The sequence below is a fragment of the Carlito syrichta genome, unplaced genomic scaffold, assembly GCF_000164805.1.
Source record: "Carlito syrichta isolate Samal-C Ts95f unplaced genomic scaffold, Tarsius_syrichta-2.0.1 Scaffold309768, whole genome shotgun sequence".
In the NCBI taxonomy this organism is placed as follows: Eukaryota; Metazoa; Chordata; class Mammalia; order Primates; family Tarsiidae; genus Carlito; species Carlito syrichta.
Window position 1 is genome coordinate 606,510 of NW_007253864.1, and position 23,963 is coordinate 630,472.

A 23,963-nucleotide genomic window follows, 5' to 3' on the forward strand; every position below is an offset into this window, starting at 1 on the left:
AGGATATCAGGGGTATCCAGTAGGAAAAGAGAAAGTTAAGCTATCCCTCTTTGTGGACGATACGAATCTATACCTGGAAACTCAAAGGAATCTGTCAAAAACCTCCTTATACTGATAAAGGACTTTGGTAAAGTCTCAGGATATAAAATCAATGTGCAAAAGACGGTTGCATTTTTATACACCAACAGAGAACCAAATAAAAAGTACAATCTCATTCACAACAGACACACAAAAAATGAAATACTTTGGCACTTCCTAACCAGAGACCTGAAAGACCTGTACAACGAAAACTACAAGACATGGCTCAAAGAAATCAAAGAAGACATAAACAAATGGAAAAATATTCCATGCTCATGGATTGGAAGAATCAACATTGTTAAGATATCCATCCTACCAAAAGCAATCTATGGGTTCAACATAATACCCATGAAATTACCAGCAGCATTCTTCTCAGACCTGGAAATGGCAATACAGAAATTCATATGGGAACATAAATGACCATGAAGAACCAAAACAATCCTCAGCAAAAGAAATAGTGAGAGGTATCACACTCCCAGACTTTAAATTTTATTTTAAGGCTACAATAATCAAAACAACCTGGTATTGGTACAAGAACAGGCATATAGACCAATGAAACAGGATAGAGATTTCAGAAGAAAAACCTCAATTTCTCAACCAACTCATCTTCGACAAAGCCTCCATCATCAACCACTGGGAAAAGGAGAACCTATTCAGTAAATGGTCCTGGGAAAATTGGTTGACCATATGCAGAAGACTGAAACAGGAACCCTACCTGTTGCCATACACAAAAATCAACCCCAAATGGATCAAAAACCTAAACATAAAACCTCAAACTATAAGAATCTTAGAAAGCACAGGAGACACCCTTAAGGAAATTGGAATAGGCAACCAATTCCTGATCAAAACCCAGATGCCATGCCATAAGATAAAAGACAAGTAGGACCTCAGTAAACTGAAAAGCTTCTGCAAAGCAAAAGAAACCATCAAAAGAGTGGGGAGGTAGCTCAGAATGAAAAAAATATTTGGCAACTGTATATATGACAAAACATCCAGGATCTTCAAGGAACTCAAATGTGCTAAAAGGAAAAAAGCAAACAGCCCCATGAAAAATGGGCAACAGACATAAATAGATACTTCTCAAAAGAAGATACACAAGCAGCCAACAGATATATGAAAAAATACTCAGCTCACTTATCAGAGAAATGCAAATCGGGAGTACAAACTAATTCAACCTCTATGGAAAACAGTGTGGCAATTTCTAAAAGAACTAGAAACTGACCTTTCATGTGACCCAGAAATCCCCCTTCCGGGTATATACTCAGAGGACCGCAAATTATTCTACAAAAACACACCTGTGCATGCATGTTTATTGCAGCACTATTCACTACAGCAAAAACATGGAACCAACTGTGCTGCCCATCGAAACTGGACTGGATAAAAAAATGTGGTACATATATACAATCGAATACTACACAGTCATAAAGGGACAAAAGTACGGACTTTGCAGCAACTTGGATGGATCTGAAGTCTATCATACACAATGATCTATCATAAACAAAGAGCTGAGTATCACATGTTCTCACTCATAAGTGGACCCTGAACACCTATTATAATACTACAAAAAAGAGACTGGCAGTAGCACGGCACTGCTGGGGGAGCAGGGTGGGGGGCACATAAATCAATAAGGGTGATTGATTCTAATTCAGGCCAAATGAAGTCCAATGGGAGGCCCAAAACTTCCCCTGTACCTAAACCACTTACATACATAATCCTCTCTTGTACCCCACAACTTTAAAATTTTAAAAAATTAGGTAAAATCTTCATGTCCCAGATTTGGCAATGCACAAGGAGCAAACTTTGATAATTGAGTAATTCGACTCAAAATTAAAAACTTGTATGCTTCAAATGACACTATCAAGTAAGTGAAAAGATAACACATAAGATAGGGTAAACTATTTGCAAATAATATATCTGACAAGCTAGTTGTATCCAAAATATATAAAGAACTCCAACAACTAATAATAGACAAATAACACAATTTAAAAATAGGCAAAGAATTTAAACAAATATTTCCCAAAGAAAATATACAAATGGCCAATAAGCAAATGAAAAGATGCTTGACATCATTAGGTATCAGGCAAATGAAAATCAAAACCACAATGAGATAATAATAATTTTTTTGAAAACATAAAATAACAAGTTGAAAGTATGTAGAGAAATTGGAAATCCTAGCCGGGCTCAGCCTGTAATCCCGCGCCTTTGGGAGGCTGAGGTGAGTGGATTGCCTGAGCCCGTGGGTTCGAGACCCACCTGGGCAACTTGGCGAGACCTCATCTCTGCATAAATCAAAAATGAGCCTGGGCGTGGTAGCGCGCGCCTGTAGTTCTGGCTACTTGGAAGGCTGAGGCAGAAGGATCAGTGCAGCAGGTCGAGGCTGCCGTGGCCAGGAGCGGCTACTGCACTCCAGTCTGGGTGACAGAGTGAGACTCCAACACACACACACACACACAAAAGAAATTGGAAATCTTGTGCATTATTGTTGGCAACGCAGCTGCTTTGGGAAACAGTATAGTTGTTTCTCAAAAAGTTAATCATAGGCCAGGCATGCTTGCTTACACCTGTAATCCTAGCAATTTGGGAGGCCAAGCTGGAAGAACTGCTTGAGGCCAGGAGTTTGAGACCAGCCTGGGCAACATAGTGAGACTCTGTCTCGATTTATTTTAAAAAACAAACAAAAAAAGTAAACAGAATTACCACATCACCTGCAGTTCCACTCCTAGGCATAAACCCAAAAGAACTGAAAACATGTACTCAAACAGGAACACGTATACACATGTTCACAACAGTACTATTCACTATAGTCAAAGAGTGGGGAAACAGCCCAAATTTCCATCAGTAAATGAATGAACAAATTGTGGTATATTCGCACAATGGAATACCATACAGCCATAAAGAGGAATAAAGCGCTGAGACATGGTATAACATGGAGAAACCTTGAAAATATTATTCTAAGCAAAAGAAGCCATAAACAAGGGGTCACATATCATTCTATTTACGTAAACTATCAAAAATAGATAATTCCAGAACCAGAATGCAGATTGCTGGTTGCCAGGTGCTGTGGAAGGGGGAATGGGGGGAAACTACTTAATGGGTAAGGAGTTTTATTTTTCAGCGATAGAAATGTTCTGGAACTAGATAGAGGTGGTGGGTATACAATGTGAATATACTAACTGCCACAGAATTGTTCAATTTAAAATGGTTAATTTATGTTATGTGAATTTTACCTTAAGTTATTTTAAAAAGTAAGATAGTAAAAAGTTTTGATGAGAAAGTGGAGAAATTGAAACCTTTATATATTGCTAGCAGGAATGAAAAATGGTACAATACTTTGGAAAACAGTCTGGCAGTTCCTCAAATGGTTAAAACATAGAGTTAGCACATGACCCAACAATCTATTCCTAGGTATCAACCCAGCTAAATGAAAACAAACATCTACACAAAAACCTGTACACAAATGCTAATAACCGTGTTATGCATAATTGTCTACAACTGATAAATGGATAAAAATACTCTCATACAACTACACAATGGATTATTATGTTCTAAAATTCTGGTGGTGATTGCCCCTTTCTGTGGATGTACAAAGATTAAGTTGTACATTTACAATGGGTGAATTATATGGTATATAAATTATGTCTCCATACAACTGTTAAAAAATATTCTGAGTAATGAAGTAGTATCTTTTCCTTTTCCTTTTTGGTTCCAGATGGTACTCACCTTTGCCATCACATAAATAGCACACATTAATAACTGGTCCAGATGTCTGTCCATCATAATTTCAGGGCACTGAATTATGGAGAATTCAAAACAGGTCCAGATTTTTTTCCTCAGTTCATCTGAAATATCTAGTTTAGCACAAAGATCTCGAAGGCGGACACCTGCTAAGTGGTAAACCTAGTAGATAAACAAAAACATATCACACTTTGTTTAACACTTATATTTTCCAAGCTCATGGTCTAGTAAGGGTACATGAAAAATTACCTTTCTAAAGAAAAGTGATAAAGAGCTGATCTTCCTGGGTCTGACATTGCTACTGGTTAAAGGTTGGCCTTGTTTCTGCTGTTGGGCACCTGGGGAAATCTGTTGAATGGCCACTTGACTAGGAACTTGTAAAGTTGTCCCTGTCACCTGTTGAGAGCTCAGACTTCCAGCCAGGGCCTGAGCACTGAGGGGCTGGATGGAGCTGGTCACAGCTTGTGGCTGCCCTCCAACATTGACTTGGACTGGAAAGAATGTTATTCCTCCATTTTCATTGGCAATACCTACATTTTGTTACAGAAGGAAAAAAGCATAAAGAAAATGTTGATAATAAAATATTCCCCAAGAAGAGGTTTCCAATTTCTCCCCTTCCAAACCCCCTCTCCCCATCACTCTTGTCCTATATTGTCTAGCCAACTCTCAGGTTACTTTCCAATAAATGCCACAGAGAATGAACTTACCATCCAACTCTGCTTTCCCTACCTTGTACAGGAATGGTCACTGTTTGTCCATTGTTGGCTGTGACAGTGGCAGTTGCCATGGTGACCAAAGTCTGTCCAGGAACTGGTGTGACAGAAACAGCCTCCCCAGGTACATTCTGCACAGGGACAGCATTGACTAGGGGCTGTGGGGGAATGCGCCCAGGTGTCCCTCCATCAGAGGGACTATCGTTCTCAACAAATAGCCGCCTTCTGGTAGTGCTGGCTGTTGGAGAGCTATATCTATCGTATAATGTGGTCGGAGATGTAATGCCTAGGGTCAAAACAAATCAAACAACTCGTTTACTTCAAGGAGACTGAGACTTGACTTTCATCCAAGCTGTTATATTAAAAAGTAACCAAAATGTTTGAAATACTTCATAATTTTAAAAGCAAAAATTATAAAAGTCATATCATACCTACAATTCCACCAATGAAAATTCAACTTAACACCACCAAGAGCAAAATTTTAAAAAGGAAATTATTTGTCTTGCAGTGGTTCCTCCTCCATTCCACCTTCCCCTAAATCAAACTAGATTTTGTCCTTGACTACTACAGGACCTTCATATTTAGGGGCAATTTAAGGAATTATTCTATTTTTCTATAATATGTTTAACCATATCCCATTTTTACCTAACATTCATGTAAGATGTGATTTTATTTTAAAGTCACCAATTGACAAAGGGACATGATGGTGGTATGCCATCTGGGTGCATTCCCAGTTTTATGAACTTTCTCATCTTTGTCTTTTTCTACATACAGAAAGTTGCTAAAACTCAATAATGTTCATCAGGAAGGTGGACATACATGGTTTAGATTCAACTAAGCATAGTTATCTTAAAAGCAGCTTTATTGAGATATAGTTCACATACCACACAGTTCACCCATTTAAATTGTATAATTCAATGGTTTTGGGTATATTATTCATTTAAGTCAGGAATGGTGGCTCATGCCTGTCATCTCAGCACTTTGAGAGGCCAAGGTGGGAGGATAGCTTGAGCCCAGGAATTGAGACCAGCCTGGGTAACACAGTGAGACCCTGTCTCTACAAGAACATTTTTTAAAAGTTTCTTGAAAAAGTGATTATATCTCAGATATCTCTAGTTATATGTAAACTTAAACTTTGCATCTACATGTTCAAGGTCACTCATACGTGGACCTTGAACAATTATCATAATATCGTAAGAAAGGGATTGGCAGTAGTTGGAAACTGCCAGGAGAAAGGCTGGCAGGATTGGCAGTAGTGGGAAACTGCCAGGGGACGGGGGCGGCAGGGGCACACCTCATCAGCAAGGGTACCTACATAATGAACATTTGTATGCCTAACCCTGAATTGTACCCCACATCTTCAAAATTAAAGTTAAAAAAACCATGCAAACAAACAACTTTGCACCTAACAGGTCTTCTAAGGAATTGTATAAGATGTAAAGCAAATGCATATCAAAACTGACAGTCAAAGCTAAATATGTCCAGTCCTTCTAACTCAGTGGCATGTCTGTAGGAATCTAATTGGATCATACAGCCTTTATTTATTTATTTATTTTTGGAGGCAGGGTCTCACTCCCAGGCTAGAGTACAGTGGCATAATCATAGTTAACTGCAGCCTGTAACTCCTGGGCTCAAATGATTCTCTTGCCTCAGCCTCCTGTGTAGCTAGGACTACAGTTGCATGCCACCATGCCCAGCTAATTTTTTTCATTTTTCATGGAGACAATGTCATGTTATGTTGCCCAGGCTGGTCTTGAACTCCTGGCCTCAAGCAATCTGCCTAACTCAGCCTCCCAAAGCTTTGGGATTAGCTTTGGGAACCACCTCACCTGTCTGTAGCTCTATCTTTAAGAAGGCTTTTCTATTTCTCCTGATTTTAAAAGTAATACATTTTTGCCTTAAAAAATTTATAGAAATCACCAGGAATTCTATTACCCAACAATAATCATTCTTAACAGTTTGGTCTTTCCATTTCCACCCTTTTGTATGCTTATACGTAAACACATTTTAAAAATAGGGATCACATAAAATATATAGCATTCTATCCTTTTAAAAAGATATGCATTATATCATGCATTTTCCTGTCTAAGCATTTTAAATGATCCATGGTGCTAGAAAGCATAGAATACTTCCTTCCATATATATATATGTATATATATACACACACTCTATTAACTTCACTCGTAGGTTAAGATGAAATTTAAATCTCCAGATATTAGGCCCCAAAATATTCCCCCTGGTATTTTAAACTTACTCCTTCCAAGTCCTCCATTATCAGCACGAACTTCACTCACCCTTTTGGGAGTCAAAGGGGAGCCAGCAATACAAATTTCATCTGCCCTTTCCAGGTTCTGAGGTGGCATGACCTATAAAGAATTGTTTATACAAAATAGTAATATTCAAAAAAGTATTTAAATTACATATGCAGGAAATCCTTGACATAGAAATGAGCTCCATTCCGAGAGTGCGTTTGTAAGGCCAATTTGTTTTAAGTCCAAGAAGTTAGCATAGGTACCCAACTGACACAATCGGCTATATAGTATTGTATGTATTTAACAGGATATACTGACACCTGGTGGAGAGAAATTATACATTAAGAAATAAAGGTATGCATCTTTAAAATTTGTAACTTGCAGGTTCGTATGTAGGGGACTTACTGTATAATAATAATCTAAAGCAAAAGAAAACTATCTTGACTTGTCAATTATTCCATCTAAGTAAAATCAGCCATCTTTTCCATCTTCATACTAAATTCAAAAATTGTTTGAAAAAAAATGTTTTTCAAAATCTGATAACTGAATCAATCTTCATTACTGATTTGGAGAGACAGAATATTGGCTACTCTAAGGAACAGAAATTTGATAAGGAAATCAAGAAAGAACACTGAATTTTCACTCTGTCACCAAAATATTAGGGCAATCACACATTATTTTTTTACTCTCATTTCCTTTTTCATATAGGTGTAATTGTAACATATTAAACCCCTCAAAAGAAAGACACTACATGTAATTGCTCTCTGTGAAATGGTATTATGAATAGATTAGATATTGATGTAGTTTTTTTGTAAAAAGATGTTAAGATACTTTTACAAACCTCTTCACATGTAGGAACTCTGTTTTCATTGTCTCTAATTCTTTCCCAGAGTGGCGACTCTGGTTTCCATGCCAAATGATCTAAGATCTGTTCTTCAATCTGATTAAGGTGTTTTACCACCTCTCTACAAAGGCCATCTTCTGCTCTAATGAATACTTCTATCACCTGAAATAAAGTAAAATGCCCTGGTTCATTTAATAATTATTAAATATTTTTAAATATTTAAACAAATAATTTATCAAAAATTATAAGTTGACACAGCCATTCTTTCTTTTGCTGTCTTTGTAAATAATTATTGTTTAAACTATATGTATGAATTATACAAAATCTTTTATATAGTGACATATTTTAAGAATTTTTAGCCGGGCTCGGTGGCTCAGCCTGTAATCCCGCGCCTTTGGGAGGCTGAGGTGAGTGGATTGCCTGAGCCCGCGGGTTCGAGACCCGCCCGGGCAGCGAGACCTCATCTCTACAATAAATAAAAAAATCAGCTGGGCGTGGTAACGCATGCCTGTAATTCCGGCTACTTGGAAGGCTGAGGCAGAAGGATTGCCGGAGCCCAGCAGGTCGGGCTGCGGTGGCCGTGAGCGGCCACTGCACTCCAGTCTGGGCGACAGAGTGAGACTCCAACTCAAAAAAAAAAAAAAAAAAGAATTTTTAAAATGAAAAAACATGCCTTATACATTAGGTTGAAAACTATTACTCTTAACATTTCATATTAAAAATCTCTACCCAGTCAACCTATGCCACTATAAAAATTAGTTTTGACTACCATGAGTTAATATTAACTCATTCTAAGTCAGTATTAGAAAGGAAACAGCTACCAAATAAATGCTATAATTCTGGGCCTCTCTATAATATGAAAGAGAATTTTTATTTTTTTTCTGAAAGAAACTTTCAATCCTAATTTTCTTTTTCTTTTTTTTTGAGTTGGAGTCTCACTCTGTCACCCAGACTGGAGGGCAGCGGCACACTCCTGGTCACCACAGCCTCAACCTGCTGGGTTCCAGCAATCCTTCCGCCTCAGCCTTCCAAGTAGCCAGAACTACAGGCCCGCACTACTATGCCCGGCTAATTTTTGATTTATTGTAGAGACGAGGTCTCACCCAGTTGCCTGGGTGGGTCTCGAACCCGCCGGCTAAGGCAATCCTCTTGCCTTGGCCTTCCAAAGTGCTGGGATTACAGGCTGAGCCACTGAGCCTGGCCTCAATGTTAATTTTCATAAAATAAAAAAGGTTGTATACAAGATTAGCTAGTGATATATGTGTAACTTCTATTAAGCTGACTTGGCTCATAAAATCACAGTATTCTAAAAGCCTTTATCAGATAAAGGGAGGAATCAAATGAAGCTTTTACCCCCAAACAGACCTTTCATATAGTATTAAAAGAACTTACATAAGCCTTAAGAGTCTCCTGTGTCTTCTCTGCTACTCAAATACAGATTACTACATATATAATTAGAAACACCATAAATGTACTTAGATGTTAACTTGAACTAAATGACTAACATTACGAAGATGGTTTCATCCACAGTTTCTTCATTAGTATATATTTTTAAATACCTTGTAAAAATGATAAAGTGGCACATCAAATATTTCAGTAATAAATGGAAAATTCCCAGGAGGCTTATAAGAAAAAGTGACGACCTCAAGGCAGCAGGCCAAGAGCGATCTGTGGAATGCATCTTGTTCCAGAATACCCTAATAAAATAAAGTTATCAGCATTTAGAAACATTAACCTATTCTTAAAAGACATTTCATGCCCAGTCAAGTTAAATGGAAATACCAGACAAAATCTTAATTTCTGAGTGAGTTAAAAGTATGTGCTGGCCAGGCACAGTGGCTCACACCTATAATGCCAGCACTTTGGGAGGCCAAGGTGAAAGGACTGCCAGAGCCCACAGGTCCAAGACCAGCCTGGGCAACTTGGCAAGACCTCATCTCTACAATAAATCAAAAAAATTAGCCGGGCATGGTGGTGCATGCCTGTGGTTCCAGATACTTGGAAGGCTGAGGTGGAAGGATCGCCTGAAGCCAGCAGGTCGAGGCTGCAGTGGCTGTGAGCATGCCACTGCACTCTAGCCTGGGCAACAGTGAGACTCTGACTCAAAAAAAAAAAAATTATGTGCTTATTTTCTTATAAAATGTTTCTTAATGTTATAAATAAGTCCTTTTTTTGTAAAGAAATTATAGGAATGTATAGGACTTTTAAAAACCTTACATATTATGAAATATACCCAAGAGATTACAACTCTAACTAAAATACACATACACCCTGATGCTTTGAATAATGATATACACAGATGTTTCAAAATAGTATTTATAGTTAAGAGGTCATAAAAAGATAGCTGAAAGGCAAGCAGGCAGCCAGGTGACTAGCTAGATGACCATGTAGCAAAAGCCAACACATTTATCACAGGGTGACACAATCACAGATGATTTTTTTCATCACAGGGTGACAATCACAGATGATCTTTTTCTTATTTTTGCATATGATTTTCCAAAATTGTGTATTAGCATCATTTTAAAATTTAGATATTATGCACCAAAAGCAGACACAAAAAATTGAGTTTCATCAAAATTTACTACACTTGATCTTAGCCAAAAGGCCGAGAAGTGATTCATCAAAATTTAAAATGTTTCTGAATGAAAGGAGACAACCCACAGAATGGGAGAAGATATTGGCAAATCATTTATCATAAAGGATTAATGTCTAAAAAGTATAAAGCACTCCTATAACTTGTCAACAAAAAAAGCAAATAACCCAATCAAAAATGGGCCTAAGACCTGAATAGACATATCTTCAAAGAAGTGCTAACAAGCACACAAAAAGATAATCAACATCACAGTCATTACAGAAATGCAAATCAAAAGCACCACGAAATACCAACTTCATACCCATTAGGAGGGATATTATCCAAAAAATGAAAAACAACAATTTTTTTTTTTTTGAGTTGAAGTCTCACTCCATTGCCCATGCTGGAGTGCAGTGGCATGCTCACGGCCACCTCAGTTTTTGCATGCTGAGCTCAGGTGATCTCTCTGCCTCAGCCTTCCAGTAGCTGGAAGTACAGGCATGCACTACCACGCTCAGCTAATTTTTTAATTTATTGTAGAGATGAGGTCTTGGCAAGTTGCCCAGGCAATCCCCTCACCTCGGTCTTTCAAAGTGCTAGGATTACAGGCTTGAGCCACGGTGCCCAGCCAACAAATGTTTTGAAGTGTGTAGAGAAAGAAAAACACTTGTGCATTCCTGGTGGGAATGTAAGATTGTACAGCCACTGTGGAAAACAGTATTGCAGTTCCTGAAAAAGTTCAACATAAAATTACCATACATAAAACCCAGCAAATTCACTTCTAGTTATGAAGAACCCCAAAGAATTGAAAGCAGGGATTCAAACACACCAATGTTCACGGTAGTATTATTCACAGTAGTCAAAAGACAGAAACAACCCAAATGTTCATCAATAGATGAATGGATACACAAAATGTGGTATATACAAGACTATTATTCAGCCTTAAGAAGGAAGGAAATTCTGATACATGCAACAACATGGATGAACCCTGAAAACATTATACTAAGTGAAGTAAACCAGACACAAAAGGACAAATATTGTATGATTTTACTTCTATAAAGAACAGGTAAATTTAGGGAAACAAAGTAGAATAGAGGTTGTCAGGGGCTAGTGGGAGAGGCAAATGGGGAATCAGTGTTTACTGGGTATAGACTTTCAGTTGGAGAATGAAAAAGTTCTGGAGATGATAGTTGTGATGATTGTATAACAATGTGTATGTACTTAATGCTACTGAACTGTAAAATTAAAATTGGCGAAACTGCTAACTGTTATGTATATTTTACCTTAATAAAAAAGAGGTTTTGAAAAGTTACTTAGATGAGTATACAGCTATTGACTTAATATTAGCCCCTAAACTATAGCTATGTTTTATTCACCCTTCTGTATGTGTTCTTTCTCCAAAAAATAAAGTCATAAAACAGCCCTTTAAATTCATACAGTTGTAAGTTATAATACATGGCCTGCTGAAATGAGAAACACTAAGCAGGGGACAGAAGGTAAGTGGGCTCAGAACACAAGTTTCCCTAGGTACCAATCTTACTCCCTCAAAGCCATACATTATTTCTTCAGTAATGTTGGGAGCCGGCCGTGGAGGCCTGCCTGAGCGTTAGGGATCCAGGTGGGCTGCGGACCTTGAGACCACCAGGCTGGTTCAGGAGCTGAAGGCCCATTCCCTCCTCCTTTCTTTGTTGTTTAGCGTTACCCACTGGCAGGGACTTTTATGATCTAAGCATGAAGTTCTGAGAATATGACAGGCATGGCTGACTCTAGAGATCCAGTGTTCCCGTTTCTCACAGACTATGGTTTCGGCTTTAAACTTAACACAGTTCAAACTCAGATCACATTTGGGAGCCTTATACATAATACAAGCTTCTTTATAAGATTTAAAAATATATTTATAAAATTAGTATATACATTTAGAGGGCTGTTTCCAGCGTTAGATGGTATAGATTATTATCTAGGGTTACCAGAAATGGCCCAGCACAAACTTTGGGCTGGGCCACATTCTTTAGGAACTGGTTTAAGCCATAATTAAGAGTTGTTTATAGTACAGGTAAAATTAGCACAGATAAGAAAGGTATTAGGATTTTAGTCAGTTATATTGCTTTTGAGGAATATAAACCAAGCATGAGGAACAGTGAGATAACTTTGGGATTGTCCTTCCTCATGCTTGGGAAAATGCCTGGTGGGTGGGGGACGCCCCCCACCTACCTGGTTTTGTGTTCACGTAAAAGTCTTGTGATTTAACACGTGAAAGTTTGGGATAAAAGACTCACGCCTGGTCCCAATCAACGGCTTCTGCTCATTTCACTTCTGCTCATTTCACTGAACAGTTGTCCACTTTCTTTCTTTCTCTTTCTTCCTCTTTATATCTATGCCTCCATCTTGCTTTCTTTTAATATCTATCCCTACTACAGAATTGGCTTCTGCACTAGACAGAGTCCAGTCTCTTTCTTCCCTTCTATTTCTCCAGAATATTCGCCGACGCTGCCCCACCTTCCAGGGACCCTCTAAATCTCTTTTGGGGGGCTGGCCCCCCATACAGTAATCCCTTTTTTTGGGCAGGTGAGACAAGAAGGAAACTGTTTTATTGTGCCAAACACTACATTGATTATTTTACTCACAGATAAATCCATGTCTCCCAGTCTTTTCTGTTCCTGCTCAATAACAGATTCTAATACTTTATAGTAAAGTATCTCTGCAAAATGAAAATGTTTGCTGGCAATTTCTGTAGATATAATAAAAAAAACAAAAATGACACATAAAGAAAATAAATACTGTAGAAAGTGAAAGCCCATTCTTCCCTCTCTACCCTTAAAATAAAATTTTAAGGTCAACACTTTAGATAAATGTCCTTCTTACAATGGTGTTTTAATGGTGTTTAAAGACACCTTAATTTTTTCATGGTAATAGTCACATTGCTCTAAAATTGTTAAATAAAAGTTGCATATAAAGAACTGCATTATCATTCACTAAGACTTACACACCCTTTTTTTGTATATTGAACAAAACAGCTCTATGCTAAGACGTATGTAATTGGTTTAGTTTACTATTCCACACATACTTAGTTCCAATTCATGACACCAAACAACTCCCAGGCCAGGTTTGGGCGTGTAACAACTATATCTTCTGTCCTTGTTATTCTGTTGAAGAATCAATATTCTTCTATTTAATTTCCAATTTACAATGAAAACTAAATTTAGGTTTGCAAATAGAAAAACATCAGAAATCCAACATAATAAAGATACCAGCCTATAATTTCCCTCTTACTGAGAAGGACTCAGAAATCACTTGGTTGACAAAAAAAATTGAACAGTCATATTCTAGCCCTCAGTTTATGGTCCTAAGGCTGTTTATAATATTTCTGACTCAGTTAACAAGGACTCCAATTAGTTAAACTTCAAATATGTGAGCAGTATAGGCAATATTAAACCTTACCTTTAGCACAATTACCGAAATCCTCATCTGGCTGGGAATGCTGAGAATATATTTCGTACATTTCTTTCAATCTGTTAGCAATAGCCTGGGTTGGATCTCTGGAACATGTCCTAAAAAAGTGACAAATAATCTAATTTTAAAAGTCTTGCCAAGTCATAAAAGGATAGAATTCTTACAATCTGTAATTTCACTAACATATAAACATAAAACAGAAACAATACATACACTTCCCAAATTAATCGACGAGATCCCATACTTCCTCCTTATCAAGGATGGTAGTATTACTAGTCTGAGTTAAAAAAAAAAAAAAAGTTCTTGTGTAGTTCTGCACCTTTTACTGCAGTAAGTTTAGCAACCTTGGCCTGATGTCTATGACTGGCCTCCACCCACCACACATTCCCAGTCACTGATGGCAGCCAAACTCGTCCTCAACTATTTCCCTAAAGTGCAGTACAACTCCCATTAAGGACTCCTATGAGAAAAAAGAATGAAAGGGAATATAACCTACATTACAGAGTCATATAAACTGTTATGGCATCCTACTTTTTTCCTAAAAATGAAGTTTCATTCTTTTTTATTAGAGAGCAATATATGTTCAATGAAGAAGAATACAAATTATCACCATGTGGGCTTTTTGTAATGACTATGTTTTTATCTTGATCGCAAATATATATATTCGTTGTAAAAATGAAGGAAGTTTAGAAAATTATAAAGAAAATAAATTCAGTTATAATCCTGTTACAGATATCTACTGAATATCATATGTAAGCAGAATTGTATGAACACACACACAACTTTTTATAAAAATAGGACCCTTTGGTTTTACCTAGTATCTATTGATAATATTTAATCCACTAATGGTACTTCAGATTATAAAAGCTGTTATGCTATAAAGAAATAGTAAAGAGATCTAGAAGATACAGAGATTAAGACTGGCTTCTGAGCTGGGCTCGGGGGCTCAGCCTGTAATCCCGTGCATTTGGGAGGCTGAGGTGAGTGGATAGCCTGAGCCCGCGGGTTCGAGACCCGCCTGGGCAGCGAGACCTCATCTCTACAATAAATCAAAAAAAAAAAATCAGCCGGGCGTGGTAGCGCGTGCCTGTAATTCCAGCTACTTGGAAGGCTGAGGCAAAAGGATCGCCAGAGCCCAGCAGGTTGAGGCTGCAGTGGCTGGGAGCGGCCACTGCACTCCAGTCTGGGCGACAGAGTGAGACTCCAACTAAAAAAAAAAAAAAAATGGTGAGCTAAGGTGCTAATAGTGAAAAATTAAAATACAAAATTGGAGCTAGGCTCAGTGGCTCAGCCTGTAATCCCGCGCCTTTGGGAGGCTGAGGTGAGTGGATTGCCTGAGCCCGCCGGTTCGAGACCCTCCCGGGCAACTTGGCGGGACCTCATCTCTACCATAAATAAAAAATTAGCCAGGCATGGTAGCACGTGCCTGTAGTTCCAGCTACTTGGAAGGCTGAGGCGGAAGGATCGCTGGCACCCAGCAGGTCGAGGCTGCGATGGCCAGGAGCGGCCACTGCACTCCAGTCTGGGCAACAGAGTGAGACTCCAACTCAAAAAAAAAAAAAAAAAAAAATTCAAAATTGGAAAATGGTCACTATCCAGATTTTGGTTTCTTTTTTTAAAATATATATTTTATTTCAAAGATGTGGGGTACAGTTCAGAATTAGGTATACGAGTAGACATTGTACAGGTAAAGTTTGGGTCTCCCTTTGGTCCCCACTTTGATTATCCAGATCTTGGGAGGCAGACAGGACTCCAACTAACCTGAGAATCTGTTCCAATTTCTCACTTGGTGCATTCCTGAGGCCTGTCAGCATAGTATGAAGACGACTCAAGCTATGTGTTGCTGTAGAAACTGGGGTCACACAAGGGCTGTTCTCCTTAATGTACCTCACATCAGTAAGTGGGGTAGAGATTCTAAGTGCTTTAGACTATAAAGAAGAAAAAAATGAGAATTAATTTTTTTTTAAAAGATTATTTTAAGGTCAAAAAGACTTTAAATCACTGTACAAATGGGAATCCAAGACAATCAGATTTTTTATGTATAAAAGCAATATATTTTAGTGACTCAAATGTCACCATTCTTGGAATTTAAACATAACACCACTAAGAGCCTCCACTACCCATGTGAGGATATGTGAAGGAATAATTTGTATTTTGGCTAACTAAAAGTCTGTCTCTTAAAAGTGAAACCTTTAAGATAAGGCATTACTCCTTATTATCCCTCCTTCAAAACTTAAGCTTGAAGGCAAAGATAAGCATTATACTCACTTGAAAAAATTAAGAATATCATTCTCATCTCTGAAAAACAGAATTTCACAGTTCCTATCTACTGCTATTTTTGCAAACACTCAAAGATTGACAAAAGAAAACCAAATTAAATCTGGCCCAAATAACAGTCATGAATTAATAAAAGCCCATCTAAATCAAATTTGCTTTAGAGAGAGAAGATAAAACATTCACCAAAAAGGCAACCTGATGCAGAACTTGATACCTTCATCAGTCTTCTTGCCCCTTCTCTACCTTTAGTTACTAGTATCTATCACAGTATTTCCCCCCCTAAAGTGAGCAGGTCTTCAGATAATTACATTAAAGTCAACATTCCCGAATATAAATACAATGTGAAAAAGATCTGACCTGGTATCAAAGAATTTAAGCATGAGTATATACACTAACATAATTTCTAAATTTTCAAGCAAACTCTGAAAGGTTAAGAAAGCTTAATAGTCTCTTTTAATATTCAAGATAAACCAAATTTCCCTGTATATTAAACGCACTTATTCTAAAGATAGTTTTTAAAACAACTACAGGCTGGGCTCAGTGGCTCAGCCTGTAATCCTAGCACTTAGGGAGACCAAGGTGAGCCTGAGAGTTTGAGACCAGCCCAGACAACTTGGTGAGAGCTCATTGCTACAATAAATAAAAAAATTAACCGGGCGTGGTAGCATGCGCCTGTAGTTCTGGCTACTTGGAAGGCTGAGGAGGAAGGACTGCGGGAGCCCAGCAGGTCACCGCTGGAGTGGCCATGAGTGTGCCACTGCACTCCAGCCTGGGTGACAGAGTGAGACTGCAACTCAAAAATTAAAAAAAAACCTTACACAATTTTCACCAGGCAACAGAACTTTTTAAGTTTCACAAGATACAGAAAAGCACAGAAAGTCACTACATACAGAAATACATCTATTTGCTATCTCTAGGTCTTAAATATCAGTAGACCAAAGACCTCCATTTTGTTTCAAAAAAATTCATCCTATACCTTTAAGTCAGTAAAACGATCTGAGTAGATTAACAGCATTCAAAAGATTGCTCCCTGCCTTAGAAGGTTTCTTGCAGCCAACTTTTTCACGGCACATAAACCAGTGCCTATACTGGAAGGGAAAAACACCTTGCAAATGTACAGGAGAATCAACAGCAGCCAACAGCATATAACCACCTAGTCCACAGGTAGCTGTGGTTTCACTGAGGAAACTAGATGTGACAACCACAAACAGCTTTCTGCCCAGAGTCCTCAAGGTCAGCATGGTGTTTCTTGGTAGTACTGTTCAAGAGCTCAGCTTAGAGCTTCTTGTACATTCTGATCAAGTGAAGTATTTAACTCAGGTATAAATATTGAGTTGATATTTTAAGAACATCAAGACGTTCCTTCTCCAGGCGAAAACTTATAAAAGCTGGATGCCTCTGAGTTCTGTCCTTAGACCTCTTTTATTTTATTTATACCACTAGGTAACCTCACTTTGCTCCATGACTTTAAAAGCTATTTGTATACTGATGACCCCAGAACATATATATAAATACTAACCTCTACTGTGAACTCCAGCTTTGAATGCCTAAACTGCCTACTCAATTTCTTTACTAGAATGCCTAAAAAATAATCCAAATTTAACATACTAATAACCCTAACTCTTAAATTCCCCCCTAAGATTTGCTCTTCCTTCTCAAATTTCAATAGTAAATATTCTTGGAATGCCTACTATGTGCCAAGCACTGCATACCGCACTGGTCACAGCCTTCGTGAGCTTATATTTGGGAGGAACATAACATCACTAAGGGTACCTGATCCTAGACCATGGGAAGTGAGGACTAGTAGGAGGTCCAAACTTCACCTGTATGTAGACCACCTATGTACCTAATCCTGACTTGTACCCCACTCTTTACAAAAAATAAAGAGGAAAAAAAAAGAAGGTTATATTCTAATACAGAGAGGAAAATAATTCATTCTACCTACTTACTGACTTACTGTCAGACAGTGATAAATACTAAAAAGGAATAGTATCAGCACAGTAAGGGGGAAAGGGAGTCCTGAGGGATGGGAGGATATTAATAGTTATTATTTTATATAGAACAGTAGTCAGGTTATCAGAGACAAGAATGAAGTGAGGAAGTAAGTAAACCACACGAATATCTTGAAGAGACATGCTCTAGGCAGAGGAAACAGCGAGGGCAAAGGCTTTGAGAGGGAGGCATGCTTGGCATATCTGAAGAATGAAAAAGGAGGTTAGTGTGGCATAAGTAGAATGGGTGAAGAGGAAAGTAGTAGATGAATTCAGAAAGGACCAGGCCCAGATCATATAAGACCATATAGGTTTGTAAGGCTTTTAGCTTTTATATCATTCACCCAACTGGAGGTATCATTGTTTTCTCCCTTTCTTTCACACCCTAGATTCAAACTATCGGTAAATCCTGTGGGCACCATCTCCAAAATACAGTCTAAATACAACCACTTCTCTGAGTCAAGCTACCATAAACCATCACCAGAATCATCGCAATAGTTTCTCAACTTACTTCCACCCTTGCCCCTCACCCTACTTTTCCCATAAGACATTTAAAAATTTTATTCAGATCACATGAGAGTTGCTCTTCTCAAAAATACCCTCTTAATGGTTTTTACCTCAATCAGAGCAAAAGCAAAAGTCTGCACGACGGCTTCCAGTGCCTTCACAGTCTGCCTGGCTCACTTGCTTCCTCCTGCCCTCACTGTTTACCACTCTCCCTCACGTATTCTATTCCTACCACACTAGCATTCCCACTGTTCCTCCAAAAAGTTAATCATGTTCCTGCCTTTGCACTTGCTATGCTTAGCTTCAAATACATCTCCCCAGGTATGCATATGGGGTTGCTTCCTCACTTACTTCAGGTGTCTGTTAACATTATCACCTCAGCGACATCTTTCCCAACCACCTTATCTACAATAGCACAAGACCCACACATTCTTCCCTAATCCCAACACTTTATATTACTACTCTATTTTATTTTTCTTCATCTGTCATCATCCAACACACTATATACTTATGTCTTTTGTTATCTATTGTCCACCTCTCCACACTGGAATATAAACTTCTTTAGAATAGGACATTCATGGCTATTTTGTTCACTGCTATACCCCCAGCATCCACGATACAATCTGGCATATAAAACACTTTAGAATATTTGTTGGATAAATAAGCAGACCAGTCTCAAGTCTGAAGTAGCTCCTTTACAAGAGAGTTGCCCCTTGGATTATCCACATTGCCTCTGGAGGCACTTGTCAGAGTTTCATGTTTTCTGTGAACACCATTTAACAGAATGGAAACTCTACAGGAACAGGCTATCATGCCTGGCTAATTTTGTGACTTATTGTAGAGATGAAGTCTCGCCAAGTTGCCCAGGCTGATCTTGATCCCATGGCCTCAGGCAATCCCCTCACCTCGGCCTCACAAAATGCTAGTATTATAGGCTTGAGGCACTGCGCCCAGCCTGGCCCTTCTTTTCAAAGCCAACAGATACCAACATGATTCATTTGTTTAAATTTATATTCATTTTTTTCTCATACCTAACAAAAACCTTTGAAAGTCTTTGTTAACAAAAAGTAAATCAATAAACTTCAACAACATTTTCAATTAAGTATAATGGGAATTTTTTTTATACTAAAAGCAAATAAAACACAAACAGGATTACCAAAATAATACAGAACCCCAGCTTATCTGCTCCTGTATTTCTATTCTTCTAGCATGGCTCAACCCACCTTGTCAAAATGCTGCTGTAAGATGTTTTTCATCTGTACCCTTTCAGCAGTCTCTGTTCCTGACCCTGTGTTCAGACACCTTGAGAGAGTCCCAATTTCCTCCTCAGCGTCCTCTCCAAGAAATATTCGTTCATCTAAATTCCCAACAGATAAAACATATTCCTCATAGGCCTTATTGATGGCTTTACTATAGGAAAAAAAAAAATACAGACAAAATGTACTCTCTTACAGAACTGCCATTTTAGTTAATGTTTCAGGCCACTTAATTATTCCATTTTTTATTCACTAAAAGTTCTAATACTTTTTTGAAAGTTAACATTTTAGTGGGATCACTGGTAATTATAAAAACTAGAGAGTATAAAATGTAAGCCTGCTATACTCCACTCATCTATCACATGGCAAATATGTTTTGTTGTCAGTGAATCAGCTGCTGGATAGGTGCAGCTTCTAGTGAGAAGCTTAACAGTCTGTCTCAACTGCTCGAGGCACCTCTGAAGACCACGGTATTTACACATCATCATTTTTCACCTCATAGTTTGTAAATAATTTCTTTATTTCAAAACTTATAATCCAGAAGTTGAATAAAACTTTAAAACATCATATAATTTTCAATAAATGATAAAACAAATGTTTATAGGAGTTTACAGAATTTTGATTGCTTCCCTCTATTCTCCCACAAAATATTCTACATTGCCAGAGTATAAACAATAAAAAAACACTAAACTCCAAGGTTTCCTAAGTATACAGTGTAAAATATTAAAGTAGTTTTATAAAAGAAGTACTCACAAACTCTCTCCAAAATTCCCAGGTTCAAGAAATCCAGTAAGATTTTCTTCTTTTCCCTTAAGGAGCTATGATGAAAGAAGAGATCCTTTAGTCATCACATTAAACCAACTCTTTCTCCAGAAAACATTGCGCATTATTTCGGTTACTTACAAACCTTTTTTTCATAAAGTTTCCTAATATAGGGTTTCCAGAAATGTTCCTTTATTCCCTTTGCTTCCAAAACTAGGCCATCATGTAAGGAACAAAGTTTCTCAATGACACAAGGTGGGTCAGAGGAAGGTTTAGAATCTTTAGTGTGAAAATCTTCAGACAGACCTAGGGTATAGAATCACAAAACAGAGATATCAGTTAGCACTCAACAAACCAAACTAAAAAACTAAAATATAAATAATAGTCTGATCAGCATACAAGTTAGCATGTGAATGTATAGGAAACAGTGTGTATAAGCCTAATTTGATACTACTTAAATATATATCAAAAGATGGCAAATCAAGGTAAAGTATATCATTATTTAAAAGATTTCAATATGTAATCATCTATCTGGAGATGGTTAAGGGGAAAACTAAAAATTTAAATTTTAGTATGTTGCCCTGGAATCCAAAAGACACAAAAATAAAATATAACTTTGCAAATAATCCTTACATTCAACCAAAACCACTTTTTAAAAATGCTTTTCAAAGATTATATACTTTGATTTAATTATATTTGATATATTTATCTATCATATTACTTTATAGTTTATTCTTGCTCTAGGCTCAGCAGAGAAAAAAATTAAAAATTAGAAATGAAAAAAGAAGGTAAAAATGAAGGAAAGCAGCTTTTTGGAAATGTAAAAGGGAGTTAGAGTAGAGATGAGAGAAAGGACAGAAAAGAATATGAGGAACATTAAATTTACCACACCAGAAGCAACTGAAGTATCTAACTCCATTAACTTTAAAAATCCATCTTGATAATCAGACAAGTTAAAATTCTAACTAGAACCACCCCAAAACTGACAATCATCCAAAATCCTATCACAGCACTAGTCAAATAGCAGCATTATATGTTAGCTCAATACATACTTTTTAATTTTTTTTTTTTAGTCAGAGTCTCACTCTGTTGACCAGGTGGGAGTACAGTGGCCCGATTACAGCTACTACAGCCTTGACCTCCTGGGCTCAGGTAATCCTTTCACTTCAGCCTCTGATATAGCTGGGACTATTGGCACGTGCCACCACACCTGGCTAATTTTTTGATTTGTTGTAGAGATAAGGTCTCGTTATGTTGCCCAGGCTAGTCTCGAACTCCTAGAAATAGGTAATCCTCTCACCACAGCCTCCCAAAGTGCTGGGATTACAGACTTGAGTCTGCACCCGGCCCCCTTTTTGGTATTTTCTTTGTAAATCATAATTTGGGCTCCTATCTGTATATCAGTCATAGAAAGTATAAACCTTAAAGCCTACTAAATACAATGCCAAAATAATTATCATTTCCACACATCTGTTAGTTTAGAAAATAAAAGTTCATTTCATGTATTTTAGAACCATAGGCCAGCCCCAGTGGTTCACGCCTATAATTCCAGCACTTTGGAAGGGAGGATCACTTGAGCTCAGGAGTTTGAGACCAGCCTGGGCAATATAGCAAGACCTTGTCTCTACCAAAAAAAAAAAAAAAAAAAAGCCGGGTTCAGTGGCTCAGCCTGTAATCCCGCGCCTTTGGGAGGCTGAGGTGAGTGGATGCCTAAGGCTGCGGGTTCGAGACCCGCCTGGGCAGCGAGACCTCATCTCTACAATAAATCAAAAAATTAGCCAGGCGTGGTAGCGTACACCTGTAATTCCAGCCACTCGGAAGGATCGCCGGAGCCCAATAGGTCGAGGCTGCGGTTGCCAGGAGCGGCCACTGCACTCCAGTCTGGGCGACAGAGTGAGACTCCAACTCAAAAAAAAAAAATCAGCTAAGCATGGTGGTGCACACATGTAGTCCCAGCTACTTGCAGGCTGAGGCAGAAGGATCACCTGAGCCCAGGAGGTTGAGCTGTAATCATGCCACTGCACTCCTGCCTGGGAACACAAAGAGACTCCAACTCAAAAAAAAGGGGAAGGGGGGATGCCTAACTTTTCTCTGTACCAAAATTTGAAATGAAGAATCTCTCAGTAAATCCTTTTTGACCTCCTACAGCATGTCAGGCACAAAGCTTGCCAACGTGGGAAAAAACTATCAGTTTTGATGACATTTTTGCTACTGAATTTCTAAATGCATTATCCTTGTTGAGTATATACTTCAGAAACTTATAAAGCTGTCATCTAAGACTAAACTTTGTGATAACTACAACTTTTTTTCCAAAAATATTTTTACAGAGAGTTTGACTTCTAGTTATAAGTACCCTGGAAAACTATAATGATGGAAGTTTTACAAAATACTTAACATTCTCTAATGCTAGGAAAACTATACTACGTATAGAGCCCTCAAGAGTAAATACAACACAGAAATGTAGGTTGTCCAATAATCTTTGATTTACAAACTTACCTTTAAAATTAGGGTTCACAAGTTCTTTACGATTGGAACATTGAAGGGCATTTCCATAAACTAAGTCCAAAGCACAAAGCAGAAGATGATAAGAATTGACCAAATCATCACTAATCATGGGGAAATTACCTATAGTATTATAAACAGTTACAGAGTTAAATTAACATCAACTTTACAATATTTTTAAAATAATTTCTTCATTTAATTATAAAGATATTATACACTATTGTACAGAGTTGACTCAAAATTTATATGTGTTTTAACAAATTTCTAAGAGTTTAATGAAAACTAAAACTTTACTAAAAATGTCATTAATTCATTAACTATTCACTATTTATTGCATACCCAGTAACTAACTAAAACTTTATTATAATCAGTCTTTCCTTTGAAAAATGTGGACACAAAAAACTTCAAAAATTATCTCAGACTGTAAGAAACTGTTTTGCATGAAAACGTTTTTGTCATAAAAATTACTAGACTTAGGAGACAGCTGAAAAATTATTTATATAGTTATTATTCTCATATATGTACTTTAAAAAGATCCGAATTTTTTATCAGACTCCTAACATTTGTCAATACTTTTCTACATTATACTATAAGCTCACACATATTAATGCAATAGGATCACCACTAAGTACATTTAAATTCTAGAGCTACTATCCCAAAAATAATTGCTGATACTTGGTAACAAAGAAGCCCAAACCTAAACTTACAGAAACATGTCATTCTGCAGTGCTGCCTGAAGTCTAACACTGAAGCATTGTGTTTTATTATTATCATAATTTCTTAAAAATAAAGACATATGGCCGGGCTCGGTGGCTCAGTCTGTAATCCCGCGCCTTTGGGAGGCTGAGGTGAGTGGATTGCCTGAGCCCGCGGGTCTCTGGGCAGCGAGACCTCATCTCTACAATAAATCAAAAAATCAGCTGGGCGTGGTAGCATGCGCCTGTAATTCCAGGTACTGGAAAGACTGAGGCAGAAGGATCCCCGGAGCCCAGCAGGCGAGGCTGCGGTGGCTGGGGGCGGCCAC

At 37.8% G+C, this 23,963-nt stretch overlaps 1 protein-coding gene across 3 annotated transcripts in view; it reads right to left on the reverse strand.

The window, feature by feature from the left end:
• The window catches only part of RBL2 (RB transcriptional corepressor like 2), a 60,553-nt gene that overhangs the window by 22,537 nt on the left and 14,053 nt on the right, over positions 1-23,963 (reverse strand). For 2 of the 3 annotated variants that reach the window (XM_021717453.1, XM_008067758.2), the window contains exons 5-17: positions 22,934-23,062; positions 20,583-20,743; positions 20,429-20,493; positions 19,643-19,829; positions 15,406-15,572; positions 13,633-13,742; positions 12,819-12,922; positions 9,182-9,319; positions 7,620-7,784; positions 6,781-6,892; positions 4,543-4,812; positions 4,063-4,343; positions 3,799-3,975 (exon numbers count right to left, since the gene is read on the reverse strand). In XM_021717453.1, the coding sequence (XP_021573128.1) occupies positions 3,799-3,975; positions 4,063-4,343; positions 4,543-4,812; positions 6,781-6,892; positions 7,620-7,784; positions 9,182-9,319; positions 12,819-12,922; positions 13,633-13,742; positions 15,406-15,572; positions 19,643-19,829; positions 20,429-20,493; positions 20,583-20,743; positions 22,934-23,062 (2,066 nt within the window). The remainder of the gene's footprint in view (positions 1-3,798; positions 3,976-4,062; positions 4,344-4,542; positions 4,813-6,780; positions 6,893-7,619; positions 7,785-9,181; positions 9,320-12,818; positions 12,923-13,632; positions 13,743-15,405; positions 15,573-19,642; positions 19,830-20,428; positions 20,494-20,582; positions 20,744-22,933; positions 23,063-23,963) is intronic. The other variant, XM_021717454.1, reaches the window with a different exon arrangement.